The sequence below is a fragment of the Rutidosis leptorrhynchoides genome, chromosome 3, assembly GCF_046630445.1.
Source record: "Rutidosis leptorrhynchoides isolate AG116_Rl617_1_P2 chromosome 3, CSIRO_AGI_Rlap_v1, whole genome shotgun sequence".
NCBI lineage: Eukaryota > Viridiplantae > Streptophyta > Magnoliopsida > Asterales > Asteraceae > Rutidosis > Rutidosis leptorrhynchoides.
The window spans coordinates 228417771-228441907 of record NC_092335.1 but is presented as its reverse complement, the minus strand read 5'-3'; the positions used below and the strand labels follow the sequence as shown (position 1 = coordinate 228441907).

At 34.3% G+C, this 24137-nt stretch overlaps 1 protein-coding gene across 1 annotated transcript; it reads left to right on the top strand.

Annotated features, from left to right (window-relative positions):
* Positions 1–3711: 3711 nt before the first annotated feature.
* LOC139897259 (serine/threonine-protein phosphatase PP2A-2 catalytic subunit-like) lies at positions 3712–8642 on the top strand. Its single transcript, XM_071879952.1, has 11 exons — positions 3712–3939; positions 6022–6078; positions 6272–6355; positions 6505–6576; positions 6837–6908; positions 7026–7066; positions 7213–7279; positions 7398–7589; positions 7675–7764; positions 7887–7994; positions 8148–8642. Exons 1-11 carry the CDS (start codon positions 3850–3852, stop codon positions 8211–8213), a joined length of 939 nt encoding a protein of 312 aa, XP_071736053.1. The 5' UTR covers positions 3712–3849; the 3' UTR covers positions 8214–8642.
* Positions 8643–24137: the final 15495 nt, after the last annotated feature.

Here is a 24137-nt window from a genome sequence, read left to right as displayed (position 1 = left end):
ATAATAGATTAATGATAATAATAATAATAATAATAATAATAATAGTAATAATAGTGATAATAATAATAAATTATAAATATGAAAACTACCTCTTATAAAATGAGTTCCAAAAAGAAAATAAGCCATTGCAAGGCTTGAACTCGCGACCTGTCATCCCACAAACACACTCCCAAACCATTGAAGCACTCGTGAATTCGTGTTATAATTCGCGTTCTTATTTATTTAACATATACAAAATTGTTATTATTTTCCTTATAAATTTATCACCTCTTCTCTCATCTCCATTAACGTATTCATCTTTCTGTTTCATCATCAAGCTATCGTTACTCACTGTATCACTATGATTATCACGTTCGTATCATCATGTTAACATCATATCTTAAATCATCGCCACTTTATTAACCTCGTACTCATCGTTTTCAACATCGATTACCATAATCATCTTCGCTTTCCTTAATCATCATGTCGGATCATCATCCTCTTCCCTTCGTAATCATTAACATAAACCTCATCATACACGATCATCACATAATATCAATCATCACTATCGTCCATCGAATGTCACAGTAGCAATGATCCATTTACAATTGGATTGGAGGCCCAATATCCAACGATCTAGTCCACATACCGGCCCATCACAGTTTTTAAAGGCCTGCAGCCCGTAATGAATTTTCTAATAATCGAGTTGGTACATGAATTTAAAAGGGACAACCCTGGTCCACGAAATTCTTTAATCGGCAAGTGGAATATAAATAACAATAATTATGCGATGGTGATGGTTGGATTCATTCTCAGACCCAAAAAGGAATAACCAAGAATAACAGCTCGATGGTTTTGACAGCTATTTTCGAACAGATGCAAAAAAAAAATAAAAAAAATATCACTACATGATGTTCTAAACAAGAAGAAACAGTAGAAGTTCGATCATAAAGGTGTTCGTTGATGCTTGAAGATGATCTTCGGTAAGTATTGAATTAAAATTAGAAACAGAAACTTATCGTAAGCAGTAGCAAAACAATGGTTATTCGTGGATTCAATCAAGACAGAAGTAGGAGGTGAAGAGAGAGAGAGTTGAGAGAGTGAGTGATTGATAACCAGGTTGAAACAGAAACACTAGTAGTGGTCGATGGTTGTGGTTTGTTGGGTCTCAATCATCGAGCATGATGGTGATAGTTAGGGTATTCGTTGAACACAAATAGAACAAGCGGGTTTGATGATGGTGCTTTGTGGTTCGAGTTATGTTAGTGAGGGTGGTGAATGGCGATCATGGTGATGGTGTTGTACAAGATGGTGACGGATGATGGGTTGTACAAGATGATGTTGTGGGATAGCAATCGACATAGCAATAAGTGGTTTCAAGGTTGGTTGGTGATTCCCGGTTTTTGATGATGGTGGTGATTCAAGTTTAATAGATAGAGGAGAACATAGATGGAAATGGGGTGGTGATCAAGGGTTCATGAATGGTTGGTTCATGATTATTTGGGAAGAAAAGATGGTATGCCTCGTAAGTGTGTATATGTAAGTAAATATATATAAAGGATGAAATAGGTGTGGAGGGTTGTTAAAGACCCAGATCATTATGCAAGAAAGATAAATTATAAATAGATAGATGATTGACTCGTTTGATTGTTTATGGTGTGTATATCCTCTTATATTTATCTATCTATATAAATATAAATATATATATGAGTTGTGAAGAATTAAAGCAAACAATTAACCATCCAGGCCTAGCTTGGGTGGCCACCAGCACTTTCAGTGAAGGGGAGGTCTCGGGTTCAATCCTAAGGGGTGCCCGCATTTAATGACCAAACTGGAGAATGCCTTACCTGGTAGCGGTGGAGGGCTGGCTTGCCGTTTACCCGGGGTTTACCTGCGGTGGGGGGGCCAATGTGCTCTGGCCCATAGTGGGGTTCCTCGTACAAAAAAAAAAAAAAAAAAAATTAAAGCAAACAATCAAACACAGTATCCTAATTATTGATTCATGATTCAAGGAAAGAATAGTATAAAATATAGAATGAGATGGATGGAAAGTGACATTAAACAGAAAGGAATCAAAGTAAGAAACATGTTACTCTTTCACTTGCATAATATCTATAATATAAGAGTTAAAAAATGTTCCCACTTGCAATTTATAGGCCGCCATTTACTAGTATCTGGATTCGATTTGCAAACAAGCAGAAGAAGTATAGGTATATGTGTGAACTATCTATCTATATAAATTGCATGTTAAGTCAAATTTTTATGATATACGTAGTAATATATATATATAATAAAATGTAATTAGTTACATATGTAGAAGCACTTTGGCAGCCACAATAAAATATGTCCTCATCAAACATGTAAATGTGAACTACAATAATTCGCAACTGTTTGATTACATGGAAAAAGTCATATAGCTAATTGCTTGATTATTGGTGTTGGGTTGAGAATGACAAAATCAGTTATAGATATTTAATAATAATAATATAATAATAGTTATAAAAATAATGATAATAATAATCTTAATCAAAATTTTACTACTCATTATGATATAATAATAATCTTAATCAAAATTTTACTACTCATTATGATATAATATATAATATATTACCAATGATAACAATGATAATAACAAAATTTTTATGTATTGACTTTCATATTTATATATCATCTATTAAAAACAATAATTTAATAATTAGTAATATTAATATTAATGTTAATAATAATAATAGAAGTAATAATAACATTAGTATAACAATTATAATTTAAACTTGTAATTAATTTGATGTAATATTTAATAGGTATGTAATATATATATTACCTAATATCTTTTATCAAATATTGAATATTTACAAATTATATATATACTCTTATGTTTACATTTATATATATTTATTTTTACATATTTATTTACACACACTTGTTCGTGAATCATCGGGCATAGTCAAAGGGTAAATGTTATCCATGTAAACAGTTCAAAAATTCTGAGACTCAACATTATAGACTTTTGCTTATCGTATCGAGATCATGTAAATATTAAGTTTAAATTTGGTCGGAAATTCCCGGGTCATCACACTAGCTGCTGCTCGTCTTGCTTCTCGATTTCTATCCATTAATAATGATATAATTGATAAATAATGATATAATAATCTCAGATCTACTAATACTCTTGTTTGATTCAAGATACAATATGTCGAAGCTTGCTGGAGTATTTGGTGGTGGGAAAAGTGAATTTGTGTTAATTCTTTTTTTTTTTTTTCTTATCACATGGATCTGTAGATAAATGGAGATATATATCTAATGTAAAAAATTATTTCATTGGTTATGTGTTGGTGATCTCCTTTAATTTTTTAGATGAGTGACACGTATGGACTATGGTAATTAAAAGATGTCAAGTGTGATGTTATTAAGTATAAAAATATCTATGTAGTTACTATTATGTTTAGGGGTAAGATAGTAATTATATTATTCAGTCAATTTATTTAACACAATAAGTAAACATCATTGATTCATTTATTGATTACTGCATATAGTCATTCTATATCCATTCTGTCATCTTTATCCATAACTTACATAATGAAATAATAAGTAAACAGGGCCTAATACTCCGTATAATATAGAGAGACTGAAATTGATAAACCGATGAAGTTAAAGGATGTCAATTGAAAATAAATTTACATCCAATCAAATCCAAACAAACAACAAAGTCAAACGATTAACAAGGGTTTCATTTACATTCTTGTTTTACCATTTATTCCCAATTCTGTATTCAAATTGGGGAAAACATTTCAATTCGATACAACGATCTCCTTAAAATCGAAACCTTGTATATATGCATAGATATATACAATAATTGAAATAAAGATAAAAATGAGTGTGGATCTAGCTTCAGACACCCATGGAAACCTAGACGAACATATTTCACAGCTCATGCAGTGCAAACCCTTGATTGAGCCCGAGGTTATCTATTTTTCGCTCAAATCAAACTTATATTTAATTTCTAGGGCTGCTAATTATCAAAGTTACAGTTTTTTTGCCTCATTGTTGAATAGTTATATCTCAGATTGTGTGAATATATATATATATATATATGGATTTGAGATTTTGTTATATGTTTTTGAAAATTGTATGTTAGTAAAGGCGATGCAAAATTTGTTTTTTTATTTTAGTTAATTATTTTACGGAATTTATGATGTGATTAGTGACTACTAGCTCAAATTTTAATAAAGACCTGCAATGTTGACATCTAGATGTTTGGTGAGAATATTACTAATTATGTATTGATCTATACTAGTTCCTAAATGGACAACCACATTTTAGAATTCTTAATATGTTTTGCAAATAGATTATTTACAGATTTACTCTTACAAAGTATTACTTATACACCTATATGAATGCATTGTTATGACTTTTGAGTATGTGTTACCAAGTGTTGAATGGAAAATGTTGACTATTAGTATGAATGTGGGCATTCTTTTTGGGAGAAACTAAGATAAAAGAGGTGGATTTATATTTTGGGAGAAACTAAGATACTTCCAGATTTAGTCAGATTCAAAATGATATCTTTAATCTTCCACCACTTATATGTTGGTATTATCAACAATAATCTGTTACTAGATGATCCCCTTAGCGAGTTTCTAGGGTTGTCTTACTCCTTCAAGATCGTTGGCAAGATTTATACGGTATATGCTTTGGCATTCATCTACATTATTATGTATTTTGGATCCCTTTAATCATTGAACATGATTCTACTATATCTTTGATGCTTATATATAGTTAAAATGATTACTCCAGTAGTCTCTTGTTGGATTACTATGAATGGGCTCAGCCACCCAGTATTATCCTGGGTATACCATTAGGACATATGGAGAACATGGCAACAGTTAACTATTTTCTTGCTAGATACACAATTACACTGTTAAAATAGTAGCTCATCGTAGTATAGAATAGAGTAATCTATTAATCTGTAGTCAGTCTTTTACTGGTTTTGTGGGTGGATGGAGACATCACTTATCCTCATTAGTCATTATGCTAATAGGTCTTGGTCATTGCAAAGCTATCATGCTGCTATGATTATGCATGGCTGAAATTTCTTTATATCCACTATTTCTGTCCCTTAATTTATTATAGTTTTATTTATGATACTAATTTTTAATATCATTTTTGTGGTTTTAGTTTTACGGTAGCTGTTTGCTCCTTAATAGTTATGGAATGAGACAGTTTTTAGGCAAATAGATGAATATAATGCACAATTACGAAAAAACCTTCATGTAACTACGGAAAGTGCATAGCTTAATTAAGTTAGAAGACCTAAATTTCTGCATGTTGAGTGTGATTGGAACTTTGACCTTTTCAAGAGGAAATTTTCCAAAACTAAAGGTCAAATTATTTCTGTGTATCCGTGAAGTATGCTTGTCTGGTAACTTTTTGGTAAGGTAATGAGTCAATGGCTTCTTACACGGACATATTGAATGTTTATTATTTCTTCATGTATCATATGATCATGGGAGCATTTTCCATGAGGATTTAACGGAATATGAATGTCCCTCTAAAACTTGTTAATGTCGTTAATATGGATTGTAGTGATTTTACATGCTCATATAAGAATATTTTGTGCTAGTTATTAGTTACAATAGGACTGGCCAAATTGACATGAAAGTTTCCTTTATCGAAGATGGAAAAACAACTGACTATCCATTAATCCATAAATGATAACTATGTTCAACGGCTTTAATGGTAAAGAAAGCGTCTTCTCATGTAGCTGATGTATGATTCAGAACCATGATGTATTTTTAGATATTCAATGGGATTATCACGCATAATCTTATCTATGTTATGTAGCTCTAATTTGTTGCTGCATGAAAATTGATAGTTTTTCCTGATTTATTGAAAATGCTTGTGGTATTAAGAAACAGATATGCAAGTAAACACACATGTGACATGCCAATGATTCTATGTAAACTCAGAGTAAAGATTTGCTGTTGTTTAGGTTTTGGAGGTGCTATACAGTCATATTAAGGTACATGCTATTTGTGAATGTAGGTTAAGACATTATGTGAGAAGGCAAAAGAGATACTAATGGCTGAAAGCAATGTGCAGGTACGACTTCTTTTTTCTTTGATCTAACGTTTCTTTGATGTCTTTATCTATAAAAAATGATTAGTTCACCCTTCATATTCAGTCTGTATGCAACATTGCCAGTCCCAGGGGACGTATGAAACTACACGAATATTAAAATGGAATTTTTTTAACATCAGCTGTTATCTTTCATTGTTTGGATGTTTCCTTGCAGCCAGTAAAAAGCCCTGTGACAATCTGTGGTGACATTCATGGGCAATTTCATGACCTTGCTGAACTTTTTCGCATAGGCGGGAAGGTATTTTCTTGATTTCATCACATTTGTGCTATTGTTTTGGATGTTTTAATATGCTATTGAGTTGTTTATGTGTTGTCTCATATTATTTTTTTTGTTCTTCTTTCATGGCTATACACATTCACTGTTATATGCTCGATCTTTAATTGCAGTGTCCGGATACAAATTACTTGTTTATGGGGGATTACGTGGATCGGGGATATTACTCTGTTGAAACTGTCACGGTAAGTGAAAGCAGATATTATGAAAATAATGCAATATAGGTATATAGTAAGGTCATTAAACGTTGTTTAGCTAAGAACAAAATTAAAAGTCTGGGGTTTGCAAGAACAATAGTTGCTATGATGGAAACCAAAGAAGCCAAATACAATCAGTCACCAAAATTTTTAGTACAAGTAATTGTATTTGTATACTTGTATATATACCATTAAGTTTCATGAAATTGATGGAATTTAGTTTATGACATGAAATTCTTTTTCTTCAGCTGTTGGTGGCTCTGAAAGTGCGATATCCTCAGCGAATTACAATTCTTCGAGGAAATCATGAAAGTCGACAGGTACATTAATCATGTTTTTCATATTTGTATCATGTGAAGTAAGTCACTCGTAATGTAGTATGTAGCCTAACTCTATCACATGCATAAACTATAATTAACCATTATTTTTGTATACAGATCACTCAAGTCTATGGTTTTTACGATGAATGCCTTCGGAAGTAAGTTTCTTGTACCCTGTAAATTATTGAATATTATGGACCAAATTATGCTCACACGTGCATTTTTTTGGGGTTCATTACTAGAGAACTATTCATGTATATTATAATGTCATTGTTGGTGTATAATTGTAGTTTTTGTTTATTAGGTACGGCACTGCTAATGTTTGGAAGACTTTTACTGATCTCTTTGATTATTTTCCGTTGACTGCATTGGTTAGTACCCTCTGTCTTTCTACTCAAATTATTGTAATATTTGAAAAATTGAATAATATTTCTTGATTGTAACAATATTCCAATAATCTAACTATACCCCTTTTGGGTGTTGTTCTAGGTTGAATCAGAAATATTTTGTCTTCATGGTGGGTTGTCACCTTCAATTGAAAATCTCGATAGTATAAGAAATTTTGATCGTGTACAAGAAGTTCCACACGAAGGCCCAATGTGTGATCTTTTATGGTCTGACCCAGATGACCGTTGTGGGTGGGGCATTTCACCCCGTGGAGCTGGATACACCTTTGGTCAAGTAATTTGTGTTCCTATAACACGTCTAGTTAATTTTTTTACCTAATTATGTGATCTTTTATATAACATTGTACGTTATTCTGTAGGATATTTCTGAGCAATTCAACCATACCAATGGCTTAAAGCTTATTGCTAGAGCTCATCAGCTGGTCATGGAGGGTTTTAACTGGGGACATGTATATTCTTTTTTAACTTACTATTTCATGTGGCTTATTTAGTATTTATGACATGCAATGTATATATATTATATTATATATCAATTAATATTAATATTTTATATTATATATATTTATGACAGGAGCAAAAGGTTGTCACCATCTTTAGCGCACCGAACTATTGCTATAGATGTGGGAACATGGCATCTATCTTGGAAGTTGATGATTGCAAAGGCCACACATTTATCCAGGTATCAAAAGTTAGAAAAATTTCTTTTGTATTGATTACCAGAAATTGGTTCCCTCTTATGGTTTAAACTTAAAAAATACACCCTGGAATTCAAAATTGACAAAAAGTTGTGTTTTTGCAACATGCGTTGATATAAAGTAATTCAATGTTGTAGTTTGATCCTGCTCCAAGGAGAGGAGAACCTGATGTAACCAGACGAACGCCTGATTATTTCCTTTGAGCTTCATTATCTGATGGATTGGGTTCAGTTAAAGTAATTTATGGTCTTATGCCAAGATTGGGCGGTAAGATCGGCTAATATTCATCAGGTAATTTTAAAGGGAAGGATCAAGTGGCTTGTAAAATGGTTATTGTACGACTCTAGGGTTTCTTATGACCTTTTTCTTCATTTTGGGCATCTTCCAATTCATTGTTGATTAGATTGGGTTTATATATCAGCAAAGGGGGTGATTCGTAAGTGAATGGGTTGTTATTTTTGTCTAGTTTTAATCCAAGATACATAAAACATTTGTTCTAAGAAATTGCCCTATTAGAGGTGCTTATGTTTTGTTTCTTACGGTTTACGGGTTTAGATTATTTTTGTTTGTTTGTGGTTCTCCCTAGTTGGATACTAGATGGTTATATCACTTGATCTGCTACCAACTAGCATGTTGCTAGTTTGGTTTTCTTTCATGCGTGAATGAATTTACTGAATGAATCTGCTACCATAACCTGCATACAGTTGTACAATGTTCCACCGTTTTACCTTAATTCATACAATACATCATTAGGCCTTTTGAATGAAAATGGGAAACTTTTTCATTTAGTAGAGTGTCTGATGTAAGGGGACAGCAAAACGTCATTTGTATTTTTGACAAGCAATACTTGTTGAAGACATATAGAACCTGATTGTTTTAACAAATATAACCTTATTGTAGCATTATCCTACTGAAGCAAGAATGATATATGTGTAAGTACAATCTATTAATGCACAAATTTCGTGGATTCTTTAAAAAATTGATGGAAATCTTTTACGGAGTACATAGTGTAGTGTTATAAACTATTGGCGAAATCAACACTTACTCCGTACATCAATATCATTAACTGTCAGTGACGACTATCAAATTATCAATCAAATTAATTCATATTTAATGTATGACATCAAAATTAACAACTTATAATTCGAATTATATAACATCAAAAATCAAATCATTATATTGTGGTAAATAAATATAAATAATATAATTAAAGAAGTCAATAACTAAAAGTGGTAAGAATTAGGAATATGTTGTAATTTAGTGATAACAACTTTTGTAGCCTAATTCTCAACTATAGATTATTAAAGAAGAAATGAGGAAGTAAGAATTATTATTGAAGAATTGTATGTAGCATCCTTATATCTCACTCGATATTTATAGTACTAAAATTAACTATAAATTGTTGTCTTCAATTATGTATGATAATGATAGGTGAAACAGTAATCAATAATTCATAATTTTACTGTGCAAGTTGTCATCCAAATTTGACTTTCATAACACTCCCCCTTTGATGACAACTTTATTATCATTTAGAGATCAACTTATACTGGCTCGTTAAAAACTTGCTAAAGAAAACTCAGTGGGAAAAAACTTTAGCTAAGGGAAAAAGAGTGCAGCATAGAGTTGACTCCCCCTCAAGTAGACATCGTTGAGGCATTAAATCCTTTTAACATGTCTCATGCCATTATTGTGAACATGCGTTCTGAAAATAGCAGTTGGAAGTGCTTTAGTGAAAAGATCAGCAGAGTTTTTGCTGGATTGAACATATCTCATTTCAATCTGGTTGTCTTTTACGAGATCTTGAGTATATGAGAAGAATCTGAGGTTTTCATCTGAAACTGTATCATCTAAATCTTTTATGTAGAAGTTTAGCCCCTGTGATTTGTCTACAGTCTCCTTCATGGTTTGCTCAAACCCTTGTTTCAATTCCTATTCCCTTTTAGTCTTTTCTGAGCCTTACCAAGATACCATTCTTTTCCATCAAACTTATGACCGTTAAGACCATCTATGGCTTTGGCGCCTCGTCAGCATTTATATTTTGTTCTGTCACTTTTGATACTCTTCTTTCATTTGTATTATGCAAGCTGCATTATCTTCATATATAGTTGTTGGTGAAGATAGTTGTTGGTCTTTTATAGCGTTCTAGTCCACAAGAATCAATAATGATTTGTGTCATTGATCTCAACCAAATACATTTTCGAGTAGTTTCATATAATGCAATCACTTCGTCATGATTTGATGATGTTGCAACAAGTGTTTGTTTTAAGAACGCCATGATTTTGTGGTACCTCCATTTAGGAATACATATCGAGTTTGAGATTTATCTTTATGAGGATTTGATGAATGACCTGCATATACATAATCAACCAAATCTTGTTTTGAAGCGTTAGAATAAAATAATTTTAAATCAGCAGTTCCTCAAGGGTATCAAAATATCTGCTAGATTCCATTTCAATGTCTTTTTGTAGGGGTTGAGCTTAACCTTGTCAACAAATTAACTGCAAAAGAAATGTCAGGTCTTGTACAATTTGTAAAATACATAATAACCCCAATTGCACTAAGATATGGAACTTCTGATCCGTAAATATCTTCATGATCTTCACGGGGATGAAATGGATCAGTGTCAATATTGAGTGATATAGCAACCAATGGTTTTCTCTTTAAAAAATGTTTTAAAATCTTTTCGGTATAGTTTGTTTGATGTAAAAGTAAACCATTAGGCATATGCTCAATTTGCAATCCAAGGCAAAACTTGGTTTTTTTTTTCAAGATCTTTCATTTAAATTTTTTTTTTTTTTTTAGAAGTTGAATGATTTCATAGATCTCTTTATTTGTTCATATGATGTTATGATCATTGACATAAACAACTTACAATCACATATCCGGACATCGTTTTCTTAATAAGAACACATGTTCAAATAAGATTATTTGTATACCCTTTTTCTTATCAAGTAATCACTTAATCAGTTATACTATTGTATCAACTCATATAAAAATCTTTGTGATTCAATGGAATACATTTCTTTAGGTTTTGCATTAGATGTTTCTGATACCTTAAACCCTTCATGGATATTCATGTATATATCACTATCAAGTGATTCATTTAAATAAGTAGTTATAATATCTATGAGATTCATTTCTAAATTTTTAGAAACTGTTAGGCTGATTAAGTATCTAAAAGTAATTGCATTCATAATAGGAGAATAAGTTTTCCCCATAATACATTCATGGTCTTTGAGAGAAATCTTGAGTTACAAGTCTAGCTTTATCTTGTAACTTCATTTTTCTCATTTCTTATTCGGATAAAAATTCATTTTTTATCTCATACGTTTCACATCTATAAAAGTGATAACGATTGATCCGAACACTTTTCTTTTATTGAGCGATTCTAATTCAGCTCGTATTGCTCCTATCCAATGATCCCAATCATGTCTATTTTGACATTCCATGACAGATTTTGGTTCTGGATCATCATCATCATCATTCATGATGTCATATGCAACATTATATGAAAATATCTCATCAAGATTTTTCATTACATTTCGGTTCCATAATATTTTTGAATGTGCATAATTGATTGAAAATTCTGTATTGACATCATCAATCTCCTCTGCAGAAGGAGTATTGATTTGTGGTTCTTCTTGAACACTTTCTTTTACCTCATTATCAGCTGATTTTCTTTTTCAAGGATTTTTATCTTTGGAACCAATTGGTCTCCCACGTTTCTGGCGTGATAAAGACTCAAGAGTGACATTATTGACAGCTTTTGGAATTTCAATTCTTGCTAGAGCATTTACTGTTGATATATTTGATTTAGTCACTCTTTTTGCATCTGTAAATGCATCGGGCAATTTATTCGCAAGTTCTTGCATATGCATTATTATTATTATTTTTTTTATTTTTTTCGCATTCTTTTGTGCGAGTATCAAGATACCTTAATTGATATTCACATCATGAAACATCATTTTATTTATTTTTTTATTTCTCCCCCTAATCTAGGGAACAATTTTTCATTAAAAATGACAATCAGCAAAAACGTGCTGTAAAAACATCACCCGTCATGGATTCAATATATCTTATGATTGAAGATATTTCATATCCAACATATATTTCAATCCTTCTTTGAGGAACCATTTGTTGTGGTGGTGCAATTAAAAATACACTGCACAACCAAATGTTCTAAGATGAAAAATATTTGGCTCTCGATCAAAATTAAGTTGGTAATGGAGAATATTTATGACTTGCACTTGGTTTAATGCTAATTAATGTCGCATCATGTAAATTTACATGTCCCCATATAAATATTGAGAGTTTTGTACTCATTACCAATTGTCTAGTTATTAGCTGCAAGCGTTTATCTATTGATTCAGCTAAACCAATTTTGTATATGTACATGTGCAACTGGATGTTCAACAACAATCCCTGTAGACATATAATAATCATTAAATGTTTGAGATGTTAACTCACCAGCATTATCAAGTCTCATCCTTTTAATAGTGTAATCAGAATAATGTGTTCTAAATTTAATAATTTGTGCAAGAAACTTTGCAAATGCCATATTACGGTTTGATAACACACTAACATGAGACCATCCGCTAGATGCGTCTATTATAACCATGAAATATCAAAATGGTTCACATGATGGATGAATTGGTCCATATATATTACCTTGAATTCTTTTCAAGAAACATTGGTGATTCTTTCTTAATATTCTTTTCATTAATCACCATATGTGCTTTTCATTAATCACAATATGTGCTTGTCATTAATCACCATATGTGCTTTTTCATTAATCACCATATGCGCTTTTCATCATATATCCTTTTATGCGCTTTTAATCATATGCGCTGCGCTTTTCATCATATGCACTTTTCATCATATGCGCTTTTCATCATATGCGCTGCGCTTTTCATCATATGCGCTTTTTATCATATGCGCTTTTAATCATATGCACTACGCTTTTCATCATATGCGCTTTTAATCATATGCGCTTTTAATCATATGCGCTGCACTTTTAATCATATGCGCTTTTTATCATATGCGTTTTTCGGTGCTACATAGGTATATCTCATTTCCGGTTATCATTGACTGATAATCATATCCAATATGATATATATCAGAGAAACTTAACAAATTTCTCTTTGATTTGGGAGAAAACAAAGCATTGTTTATCAGAAAATTCGTACCATTTGGTAATATGAATTTTTGCCTTTTCCGTTCCTTATATCAAGTTTGCAAGACCTGATATAGTATTTATAATTCCTTCATTTTGATTTAAATCAATGAAATATTTCTTAGATTTGATCATAGTGTGTATGTTACTGATGTGTGCGAGGGGTAGTATGTAATACTATTAATTTTACTACGAAATACTATTAAATACGATACAATTTTACACAAGTTATTTATTTATTTATAGAATGGAATATACCTAAACTTTGCTACAACACTTATAGGCAGTGTACCTAATCGTAGAGTAGTGTAGTTTTTAGTAAGTCCGGTTCGTTCCACAGGGAGCTAGCTGAGTCTAACGCTATATTTATTTTAAACTATATTTGTATAAAAATATATATATATATAAGTAATATTATTATTGTTATAAAAGGGAGGTTTTACCGTTTAGTGACCGGTTTGTCGATTTTATGTCTTAAGTCACAATTAAAACCTAATCTTAAATATTAAATATAAATACAACTTAAATTAAAGCGTAAAGTAAATGACGATAAATAAAAGTGCGAATAAAAGTGCGATAAATAAAATGACTGTAAATAAAAGTGCGATGAGATATAAAATAAAGAGAATTATGCTTATTTAAACTTCTGTAATCATGATGTTCGACGTGTTGATTTTAGTTTATTACCAAGGTTTAATTGTCCTTTGTCCTGGATCATTTGATACGTCCATCTGGTTTTTGTCCATAATGGTCCATCAGTCATAAATATAAAGTGCGAGTGTCCTCGTCAAATTAACTTTATACCCGAAGTCAAATATTCCAACTAATTGGGGACTTAAACTGTAACAATGTCTTAATACTTTGTTTATAATTACACCAGGTTATCGACTGCGTGTAATCCAAGGTTTTAATACTTTGTTAACAATTACACCAATTTTTCTTGTATGTAATCCACCCCTGTTTTAATGAGTCCATTGACTATTAATCCATTCCCGTGTCCGGTTAAATGAACGATTATTAGTATTTATAAATATCCCGCCCATCGTGTCCGATCGAGTGTATGTGGTTATTTATAATTACCTCAAATTGTAAATCTCTATATTAAATTAATGAACTATCATTCAGTTAAACAAATATATAGCCCATTAATAGCCCATAGTCCAATTTCCACAAGCGTCGGTCTTTTGTCCAAACCCTAATTATGGTCCAAAGCCCAATAACCCCGTCTTAATATTTAGTCCAACATCACGATTACTTCGGCTTAAATAAACATAATAATAACTTAGCTGCGAGACATTAATTTAAAAAGGTTGAACATAACTTACAATGAGTATTTATCGCGTAGAGTTACAAGGACAGAGTTTCGACTTACAAAACCTTAATACATTCGCTATAATAACCTTATTATTATTATTAACTTAATATTAAAATTATAATTAAAATATAAATGCTTGTCTTTCTTGAAGGATAATGCTATGAAATATGTAACATCCCGTTTTTCCCGTACATATTTAAAGGCGTGCGAGACTAAAGATGAGGTTTAGACATGCATAGGAAGCGTGAACGAAGTGTACAAGTTGGATAAATAGTTTAGTTGTGTAAAGTTGTCGAATGGCTCAGTTGAAGGCCATTACCGCGCCGCGGAAGCCTTTGTCGTGCCGCGACATTGAACTCAAACCAGAGTCAGGAGGCATGTTAAGAAGGGTCGAGTTTCCCTCTATATGTCGCGCCACGGAGAAGAGGGTCGCGACGCGACAAATAACTAGAATCTGAGTCAGGAAAGATTTAAGAAAGCTCGTAAAATACGTTAAACGCCGCGCCGTGACAAATGGGGCCGCGCCGCGACCCACTGGGTGAACTGGTTCCGGATTTTGTTTTTAAAATAAGTGGTTCAAGGGCAAAATCATCATTTTACGTCTAGATCTGATTGGAGCACTAAATCTCCACCACTTATCCATTTTATTCATTTTCATTTCCCTTTTCTTTCTCCATTTACTCTCTAAACTTAAAAACCCATTTGATTCAAGTGAGATTTGAGAGTGGAGATTGGTGAATCAAACCTTGGAGCAAGAATTAAAGTCGTTCTCCTTGTTCTTAGCTACAAGAGGATAGTGTTGGTAAGTCCTAACTCCATGTTTTGAGTTTTAATTAGTTTATGCTTTGGTTTGGTTCATTTGGAACTTGTAAGACCCATTTGGGGGTAATATGGGTGAATTTGGGTTAGGTGACAAAAGGAAACCCTAAATAGCCATAATCTAGGGTTTGGTCTTATGATTTGGGGTTGTAAGTGTCAAATGGTGTTGTTAGTCACTAACACACTTGTTTAATGTTGAAAGACTTGTAAATGGGTTAAGTGTGACATAAATTATGAGTCTAAGTGCTAAAATGGGTCAAATGGATAACGTTTGACCTAATTGGGTGACATGGGTACGAAATACTCTAAGTTGTGTTAGTTAAGGTTAGTAGACTTTAAATCACTTGCTTTAGTGATTTAAGATGAGTCTTAGCCATTAATGGGCGGTTTTGGTGTAGTTGAGCCATTTAATGCAAATTGGGTCATTAAATGCTCAAGAGTGAGTATTGTGGTTAATTCCACTAGTGGTGTATTGAATGTGTACTTATTGTATTAGGTACTTCACTTTGAAGCTTGTGGAGGTTTAAATCATCACCAAATCGTTAAGGTGAGTGGAATGATTATATGCATATGTATGTACTGTATTTATTTGTATGCTATGGTATGAACCAAAGAGCCGGTAGTGCCATAGTATGTGCGAGCGTGCTATGATGTGAACCAAAGAGCCGGTAGCGTCATAGTACGTGTGTTATAGTGTGAACTAAAGAGCCGGTAGCGCTATAGCACGATTGTTAGGGTGTGAACCAAAGAGCCGGTAGCACCTTAGCGTTGTTAGAGTGTGAACCAAAGAGCCGGTAGCACTCTAGCATGAGTATGACTCGAGTTGTGATGTGAACCAAAGAGCCGGTAGCATCATGACAAATGCGTATGGTGTGAACCAAAGAGCCGGTAGCACCATGACGCGAGAATGGTTAACCATGGTTGTATATTGTTTTGTAGCATATTATATTATGTCGATTATATGTTATTGATTACGCTAGTAGCGGTTTGTTGGAGATTATTAGCTTTGTACTTGTAATGGTATGCTAATTGTTTTGCTAGTGTGTATGCGGTATAGGTGTAAGTGATTGCAAGTAAGTATATTATATATACATGGGTATAATTATTGCATTCACTAAGCTTTAGCTTACCCTCTCGTTGTTTATCTTTTTATAGGCTTCGGCGTGGACAAGGGTAAGGGCATTCAGTTGGATTAGAGATCCCGCTTTATTTGTTAGGGGACGCTTTTGGATTTGTAGCTTTTGGAAGTTGGCCTAACGTTTTGGATAGTTTAGTCCCAAACCATGCTCGAAGTGTCGTTTGGATTATAAACTATCATTTGTAGTGGGTCAAACTTGTATTAAACTTAATTAATGGCCTTCGTGCCTTGTAAACATTTAAATTGTGGTACATTTTAAATGGAACTTGTGGATTGGTTTACATATTTAATTGGCGCGTAAATGTGCATTAAATAAAAAATATATTTATCGTATGGAATACGGGTTGGGTTGTTTCAAGTGGTATCAGAGCATGGTCTAAGGGATTTAGGAGACTTGAGATAGGTGCCTAGACTTAGATTTATTTGTGTAAACTCTTTATGCGGGACTTGTAGGAGACGGGTCGGACCGGGTGTGAATACGGGTTGGGTTATTTCTAGTGGTATCAGAGCATGGTCTAAGGGATTTAGGCGACTTGAGATAGGTGCCTAGACTTAGATTTATTTGTGTATACGCTTTATGCGGGACTTGTAGGAGACGGGTCGGACCGGGTGTTGATTAGTGTTTAGGTTTATGTGAACTAACCTTACGCTAATTGTTTTGTGTTGTGTTAGCAATCATCAAGCGAGATAGACGTTGTACTAGCAAGTTAATGCGACGTGCTCGCGTAACAATGATTAGCTACCATTGTTACAGGTTCAAATCGTGTCAAACAAGCGATGTACGACGATTGTTGAGCAAGATGGGGTAGTGTGGTGTATATGTATGTACATATGTGTTAAGTTTTCTCGTTCGTTGCTTAACCTTTTCCGTTTTATAGTATGAAGACGAGAAACGGACCCGAGATCAATGAAGGGGGTTCGAGCAAGGATGTTGAGTTTATGGCCATGGTTGAGGCCATTATGCAAAGGCGTCATGTGGCCTTTTTAGAGGATGTTAAGAAGATGTTTTTGGATTCGATTGACGAACAAGTAGTCAATCTAGTCAAGGAACAAGTTAAGATTGTTCTTAAGGAGGATAACGCGGTAAGGCGAGACTTCCACTTTAAAAACTTCAAAGTTGCTCAACCTCCCACTTTTGAAGGTGAACGAGACCCACTCAAGAGTGCTCGATGGATCTCTGATATGGAGGGGGCTTTCCGTACTAGTGAGTGCCCTCTCGATAAAAAGACGAGGTTTGGTAGTAGCATGATGAGGGGTGATGCCAAGTTATGGTGGGACGCGAAAATCCGACTTTATGGCGAAGAACAAAGTATGAGTTTGACGTGGGACGAGTTTAAAGAAGAATTTTTCAAGGAGTACCGAACTTCGGCCGATCTTTCAAAGCTTAAGGACGAGTTACGTACTCTAAGGCAAGGGTCAATGGATTTGAACACTCTCAAGTCCACTTTCTTATCAAAGACCCAATTTTACCCGGAGTATGACGGGAACGATCATATGTTGAAAGAAGATTTCTACCGAACCTTGAATGATAACTATCAAGAAAGGATTAGTAGGAATTCGGTGAAGACTTTTGATGAGCTATTTGATATTGCTAAGGGCTTTGAGTCGCTCGCTCCAAGAAAGAGTGACTTCACCTTTGGCAAACGAAAATTTGAAGCTATTAGCCACTCGAACAAGAAGAGGAAGAGTGCGACTGAGAGCGTCAGTAGTGTAAGAAAGGTAGCTTCTAAGAGTTTTGGGCCCACGTGCTACAATTGTGGTCGACAAGGGCACTTGGCCCGTGATTGTACGAACTCATCTTCCAACAAAATCGTTTGCTTTAATTGTAACAAAGAAGGGCACAAGAGGCCGGAGTGTCCCGAATTGCGCAACGATAATGTTAAGAGGCTAGAGAAAGTGGCAGGTACGGCTAGGGGTCGCAATTATTTGATGACCAATGAGGAAGCCAAGCAATCTAACGAAGTTGTCTCAGGTACTTTCATGGTTAATTCTAATCCGGCACGGATACTTTTTGATAGTGGTGCTAATTTTTCGTTTGTGTCTCCAAGATTTGTGCCTAAGTTAAATAAACCGCTAGTTAAGTTAAGTCGTCTGGTAGAAGTTGAAATAGCGAATGACAAGACGGCGCTAGTGGTTGATGTGTGTAAAAATTGTAATGTTGTGTTTGGTGCCGAAAACTTTAAAATCGATCTCATTCCGATGACTTTGGGTGACTTTGATATCGTTGTTGGTATGGATTGGCTCGATCATAATAGAGCCGATATTGCATGCCATGATAAGTTTATTCAGGTAAAGACCCCAAGTGGGGGAGAGTTAATTATTCACGGTGATAAACGAAGAAGACTTGTGCTGATATGCACTTTTGCACGGGCACGTCGTTTTCTTGTTAGTGGTGGCATGGCTTTTCTTGCCCATGTTGTTGATACTCGAGATGAGCCACCATTCATTCGTGAAATTTCGGTGGTAAGTGAATTTGAAGACGTTTTTTCGGATGAATTACCGGGTGTTCCGGCGGAAAGACAAGTAGAATTTCGCATTGAGTTGGTTCCGGGGGCTACCCCCATTGCTAAAACTCCTTATCGTTTAGCGCCAATGGAAATGAAAGAGTTGTTAAATCAAACCCAAGAGTTGCTTGAGAAGGGTTTCATTCGACCGAGTGCTTTGCCATGGGGTGCTCCGGTTTTATTCGTCAAGAAAAAGGATGGTAGTATGCGGATATGCATCGATTATCGGGAGTTGAACAAAGTGACGATCCAAAATCGTTATCCATTGCCCCGGATTGACAATTTGTTCGACCAACTCCAAGGTGCAACGTATTTCTCTAAAATCGACCTACGGTCCGTCTATCACCAAATGCGGGTCCGTGAGGAAGATATCGAGAAAACGGCTTTTCGAACGCGTTATGGGCATTTTGAATTCGTAGTTATGCCTTTTGGTCTTACGAATGCACCGGAGCATTCATGGATCTTATGAACCGAGTGTGCCAACCTATGTTGGACAAGTCGGTAATTGTGTTCATTGACGACATACTTGTTTATTCGAAGAGCATGAAGGAACATGAACATCATTTGCGATGTGTGTTGAAGACGTTGCGGAAGGAGAAGTTGTATGCTAAATTCTCCAAATGTGAATTTTGGCCAAGGGAAGTTCAATTCCTTGGCCATATTGTGAACGAAAATGGTATTCAAGTAGATCCGGGGAAGATTGAGACGGTAAAGAGTTGGGGACGACCGAATACGCCTACGGAAATCCGAAGTTTTCTTGGATTGGCCGGTTATTATCGTCGGTTTATCCAAGACTTTTCTAAGATCGCTTCTTCTTTGACGAAATTGACGAAGAAGAACGCGAGATTTATGTGGGAGAACGAGCAAGAAATTGCTTTTCAATTGCTAAAAGAGAAATTGTGTCAAGCTCCGGTGTTAGTGTTGCCGGAAGGCGTGGAAGACATGACGGTGTATATTGATGCCTCTCTAAATGGGCTCGGGTGTGTTCTAATGCAAAGAGGTAAAGTCATCGCTTACGCCTCTCGACAGTTAAAGGAACACGAAACGAGATAGCCGACTCATGATCTTGAATTGGCGGCGGTGGTTCATGCGTTGAAAATTTGGTGCCACTACTTGTATGGTGTCAAGTGTACGATTTATTCGGATCATAAGAGTTTAAAACATCTTTTTGATCAACGAGATTTGAACTATCGTCAACGTAGATGGATGGATGTAGTGAAAGACTACGATTGTGAAATACTTTATCATCCAGGTAAGGCGAATGTGGTCGCGGATGCATTAAGTCGAAAGAGTCAACATCCGGCGATATGAGTAGGATCGTTACGTATGATTATTACTAACGATTTTCTTGAAAAACTTGGTGTGATTCAAATTGAAGCTTACGTTCACAACAAGCATGCGGAACGAATTGTGGGGTAAGCAGAGTTCATTACTATGGGTTCGCGTGGTTTGTTGTCTTTTCAAGGAAGAGTGTGGGTGCCTAAGATGGGGGATTATCGACGAGTGCTACTTGATGAAGCACATAAGTCAAAGTATTCCGTTCATCCGGGTGCTACGAAAACGCATCTCGATTTGAGAAAGGATTATTGGTGGCCGGGCATGAAACGTGATGTTGTTAAGTATGTTGAGCAATGTGTCACGTGTTTGCAAGTTAAAGCCGAACACCAAAAGCCGTATGGTAAGTTACAACCGTTAGAAATCCCGAAGTGGAAATGGGAGCACATTATTGTGATGACCCAGAAATTTCGACTAAATTTAAACTTAATCTTTGTATGATTAACATTTCCGACACGATAAGCAAAGTCTGTAAAACTGAATCTCAAAATTTTTGAATTACTTTTATATATTTAAATACCTTCGGTTGTTTTCGACGATTCGCGAACAATTATATGTAAAAAGATACATATATACTATAACATGAAAAGGTAACAATGTATTAATTGTTTGATACCGTACATTAAACTTATTGGTTTAAATATCTATTTGAATGTATATGATAAGTTGAAATATTTATTATTAAAATTTATTTATAAATAACGTCCAATGTGTATTTAAAAACTGATTTATGTATATTAAAAAGATATATACATATATATAATAAACGATAGTAACATTCGTTTATTGATTCAATTGATATTTAGATAAGTTAACTAAAGCGTTTAAGATGAACCAGTTAAACACTAATTTGCTACAGTGTTTTCAAATTGCCACATTACTCAAAATGCTACAGTGTTTTCGAAAATCACTATTTGCTACAGTGAAATTGACTTTGCTACAGTGAATTGCTACAGTAAAATTTGACTTTGCTACAGTAACTTTGCTACAGTAAAACACTATTTTAAAATGTATTTTTAACAAATAACGAGACGATGATTTATAGAAGTAAATGACCAAAATACTCGAAAGTTTAAGATATACTATGAGTGGTATAGTTTATGGATAACTTAAGGCTATATCTTGACAAAGGTACGTGTCACGAAACGTAAAATGCAAGTTTTCTCAGCGTACGAAAGGACATTCGAAAAACCAGAACCGGGACATAAGTTGAGTGATGACGTACGACTTATCGGAACAAAAATTACAAGTCAACTATGCACGTGAATTTAATATAATATATAATTAATTATTTAAATTATATATATTATATTAATATTTAATTATGTCGACAAGCTAGGAGCCAAAACAATGTGAGCTGTCCCTGGTCCTCATGCGAGTCGCATGGCCAGAAGGCCATTTCCATGCGAGTCGCATGACTCCAGATTTCAGGCCACATCTATAAATTTCAGTGTTTTCGCTCAATTTAAATCACACACATACACAAATATATATATACTCCGTAATATTATTTATTATTTATTATTATTATTATTATTATTAATAAGATTATTATTAATCTTATTATTTTTTATTATTATTAGTGTTATTATTTTTGCGATACAAAAATAATAATGTACAAAAAATATTACGACGGAGTGCTGTCCAAGTAATTTTCAAAATATGTTTTCGAGCGGGAAAGAGCTAAGGAAAATATGAGTTATTGCCAAGGAAATTATGGGTAATGTTCGGGGGTATTTTTGTGAATCAAACCTCGTGTTTATCATCTCCGATACGTCTACGTGCTTTCCTGCAATATTGTATATCAATATTAAACTGTGAGTTCATTTGATTCCCTTTTACTCTTTATATTTTTGGGACTGAGAATACATGCGCTATTTTTACAACTGCTTTATTAAATGCTTTTGAAATATATTTTTAACTGCGAATACATGCAAATGCTTTATTAACCGATATACAATATTTATATGCGTGAGTTTCATAAGATCCCTTTTACTCTCTACATTTTTTGGGCTGAGAATACATGCAAATGTTTTATTAACCGATATACAATATTTATATGTGTGAGTTTCATTTGCTCCCTTTTTAATTGCTTTTGCAATCTATATTTTTGGACTGAGAATATATGCACTTTATTTTAAACGCAATGGATACAAGTACATACTAAATTCTACACCGAGTTTGAACCGAAAATCCCTTAGCTTTGGTAACTAGTAACTGCCGGTTATAAGAACTGGTGGGCGCGAGTAGTAGTATATGGATCCATAGGGCTTGATATCCCCGTCCGAGCTAGAGCGCTAGCCTTTTAACGGACGTATGCTATTTGAGAAGCGTACACGTTGGTTTGCGTGTATTATTAAGATGATTATACAAAGGGTACAAATAATATAAGCATTAAAGTTTAGTTACCAGGGTGCTCAATTTTGTAGAACCGATTGATAAACGTTTCGAATGAAACAACTGAAATCTTGTGATCCACCTTTTATGTAAAACCTATTGATAAACGTTTTGAATAAAACAACTGAACTTTTGTAATCCACATTGATATACGGATTATGTGTAATATTAAAACTATGAACTCACCAACCTTTGTGTTGACACTTGAAGCATGTTTATTCTCAGGTTTCTAGAAGTCTTCCGCTGTTTGCTTATACGTGATACAAGATATGTGCTTGGAGTCATACATGCTATATACAAGAAACTTGCATTCACCAAACCATTACCATGTATCTTATTTTGACTGTATTGTCAACAGATGTATTATTGTAAACCATTTAAATGGTGATTGTCTATACGTAGGAATCATCAGATGTTAAAAACCTGGAATTTATATATTCATTTATGAAATACCTTTTCAAACGAATACAATGTTACAAAATGTATCACATAGAGGTCAAATACCTCGCAATGAAATCAATGAATGACGTGTTCGTCCATATGGATTTGGAGCGATCGTCACAGTTGGTATCAGAGCGTTGGTCTTAGCGAACCAGAATTTGCATTAGTGTGTCTAACCGGTTATTGTTAGGATACATTAGTGAGTCTGGACTTCGACCATGTCTGCATGATAAAAGTTGTTGCTTATAATTTTTTTTGTTAGAAATTACCTGCTTATCATTCCTTGTGTGGAAAATTACCTGCTTATCATTTGTAGTCTAGACACACCTTATTGCATGGATTGCATGACTAGTGTATAGACAAAATGAATATCTTAGCGTATCTGTTACTGTTACCTTTAGTTGACAGTTTCCGAAAGTTTCTCCGTAATTTGCGGATCCTTTGTACTATATAAAGGTATTCTATGTAATTAAAATATCATCCGATATCCGAAAATCATTTCACATCGAAAATTATTTATCTAACCGTGTAAGATGAATTCTGCAAGTAATTCGAGTTCTTCGGATTCCGATATGAATTTCCACCTGAGTTCCGAAAGCAGTGTAACCGGAATGAATCAACCAATCAGTCATCACCAATTCTGGATGAATTGGGGATGGGTTCGTAATCAACTTAATCAATGGAGACAAGAGGAAGGCGATCCTTTCCACCAACCGAATTCACCTCTTGGTGAGGAACCTGAGGCACTTACTGGCGAACCCGTTCGAAACACTATCTTTACCCTAATTTCCAGGATATTTCGCAACGATTATATGATAACTAGAATTTTAAACTTTATTCATCCTCTCGTACCAACCGCCAATCATCCCGGAATAATAGAAGAAGTTAACGAGCTTCGCGCTCGAGTTGTGGCTTTGGAGAATATGATGCACAATTTGCAGGCATCACAGGCAGCACCGGTAGCACCACCAGAACCAGCAGCACAACCAACAACAGTACCAGTAC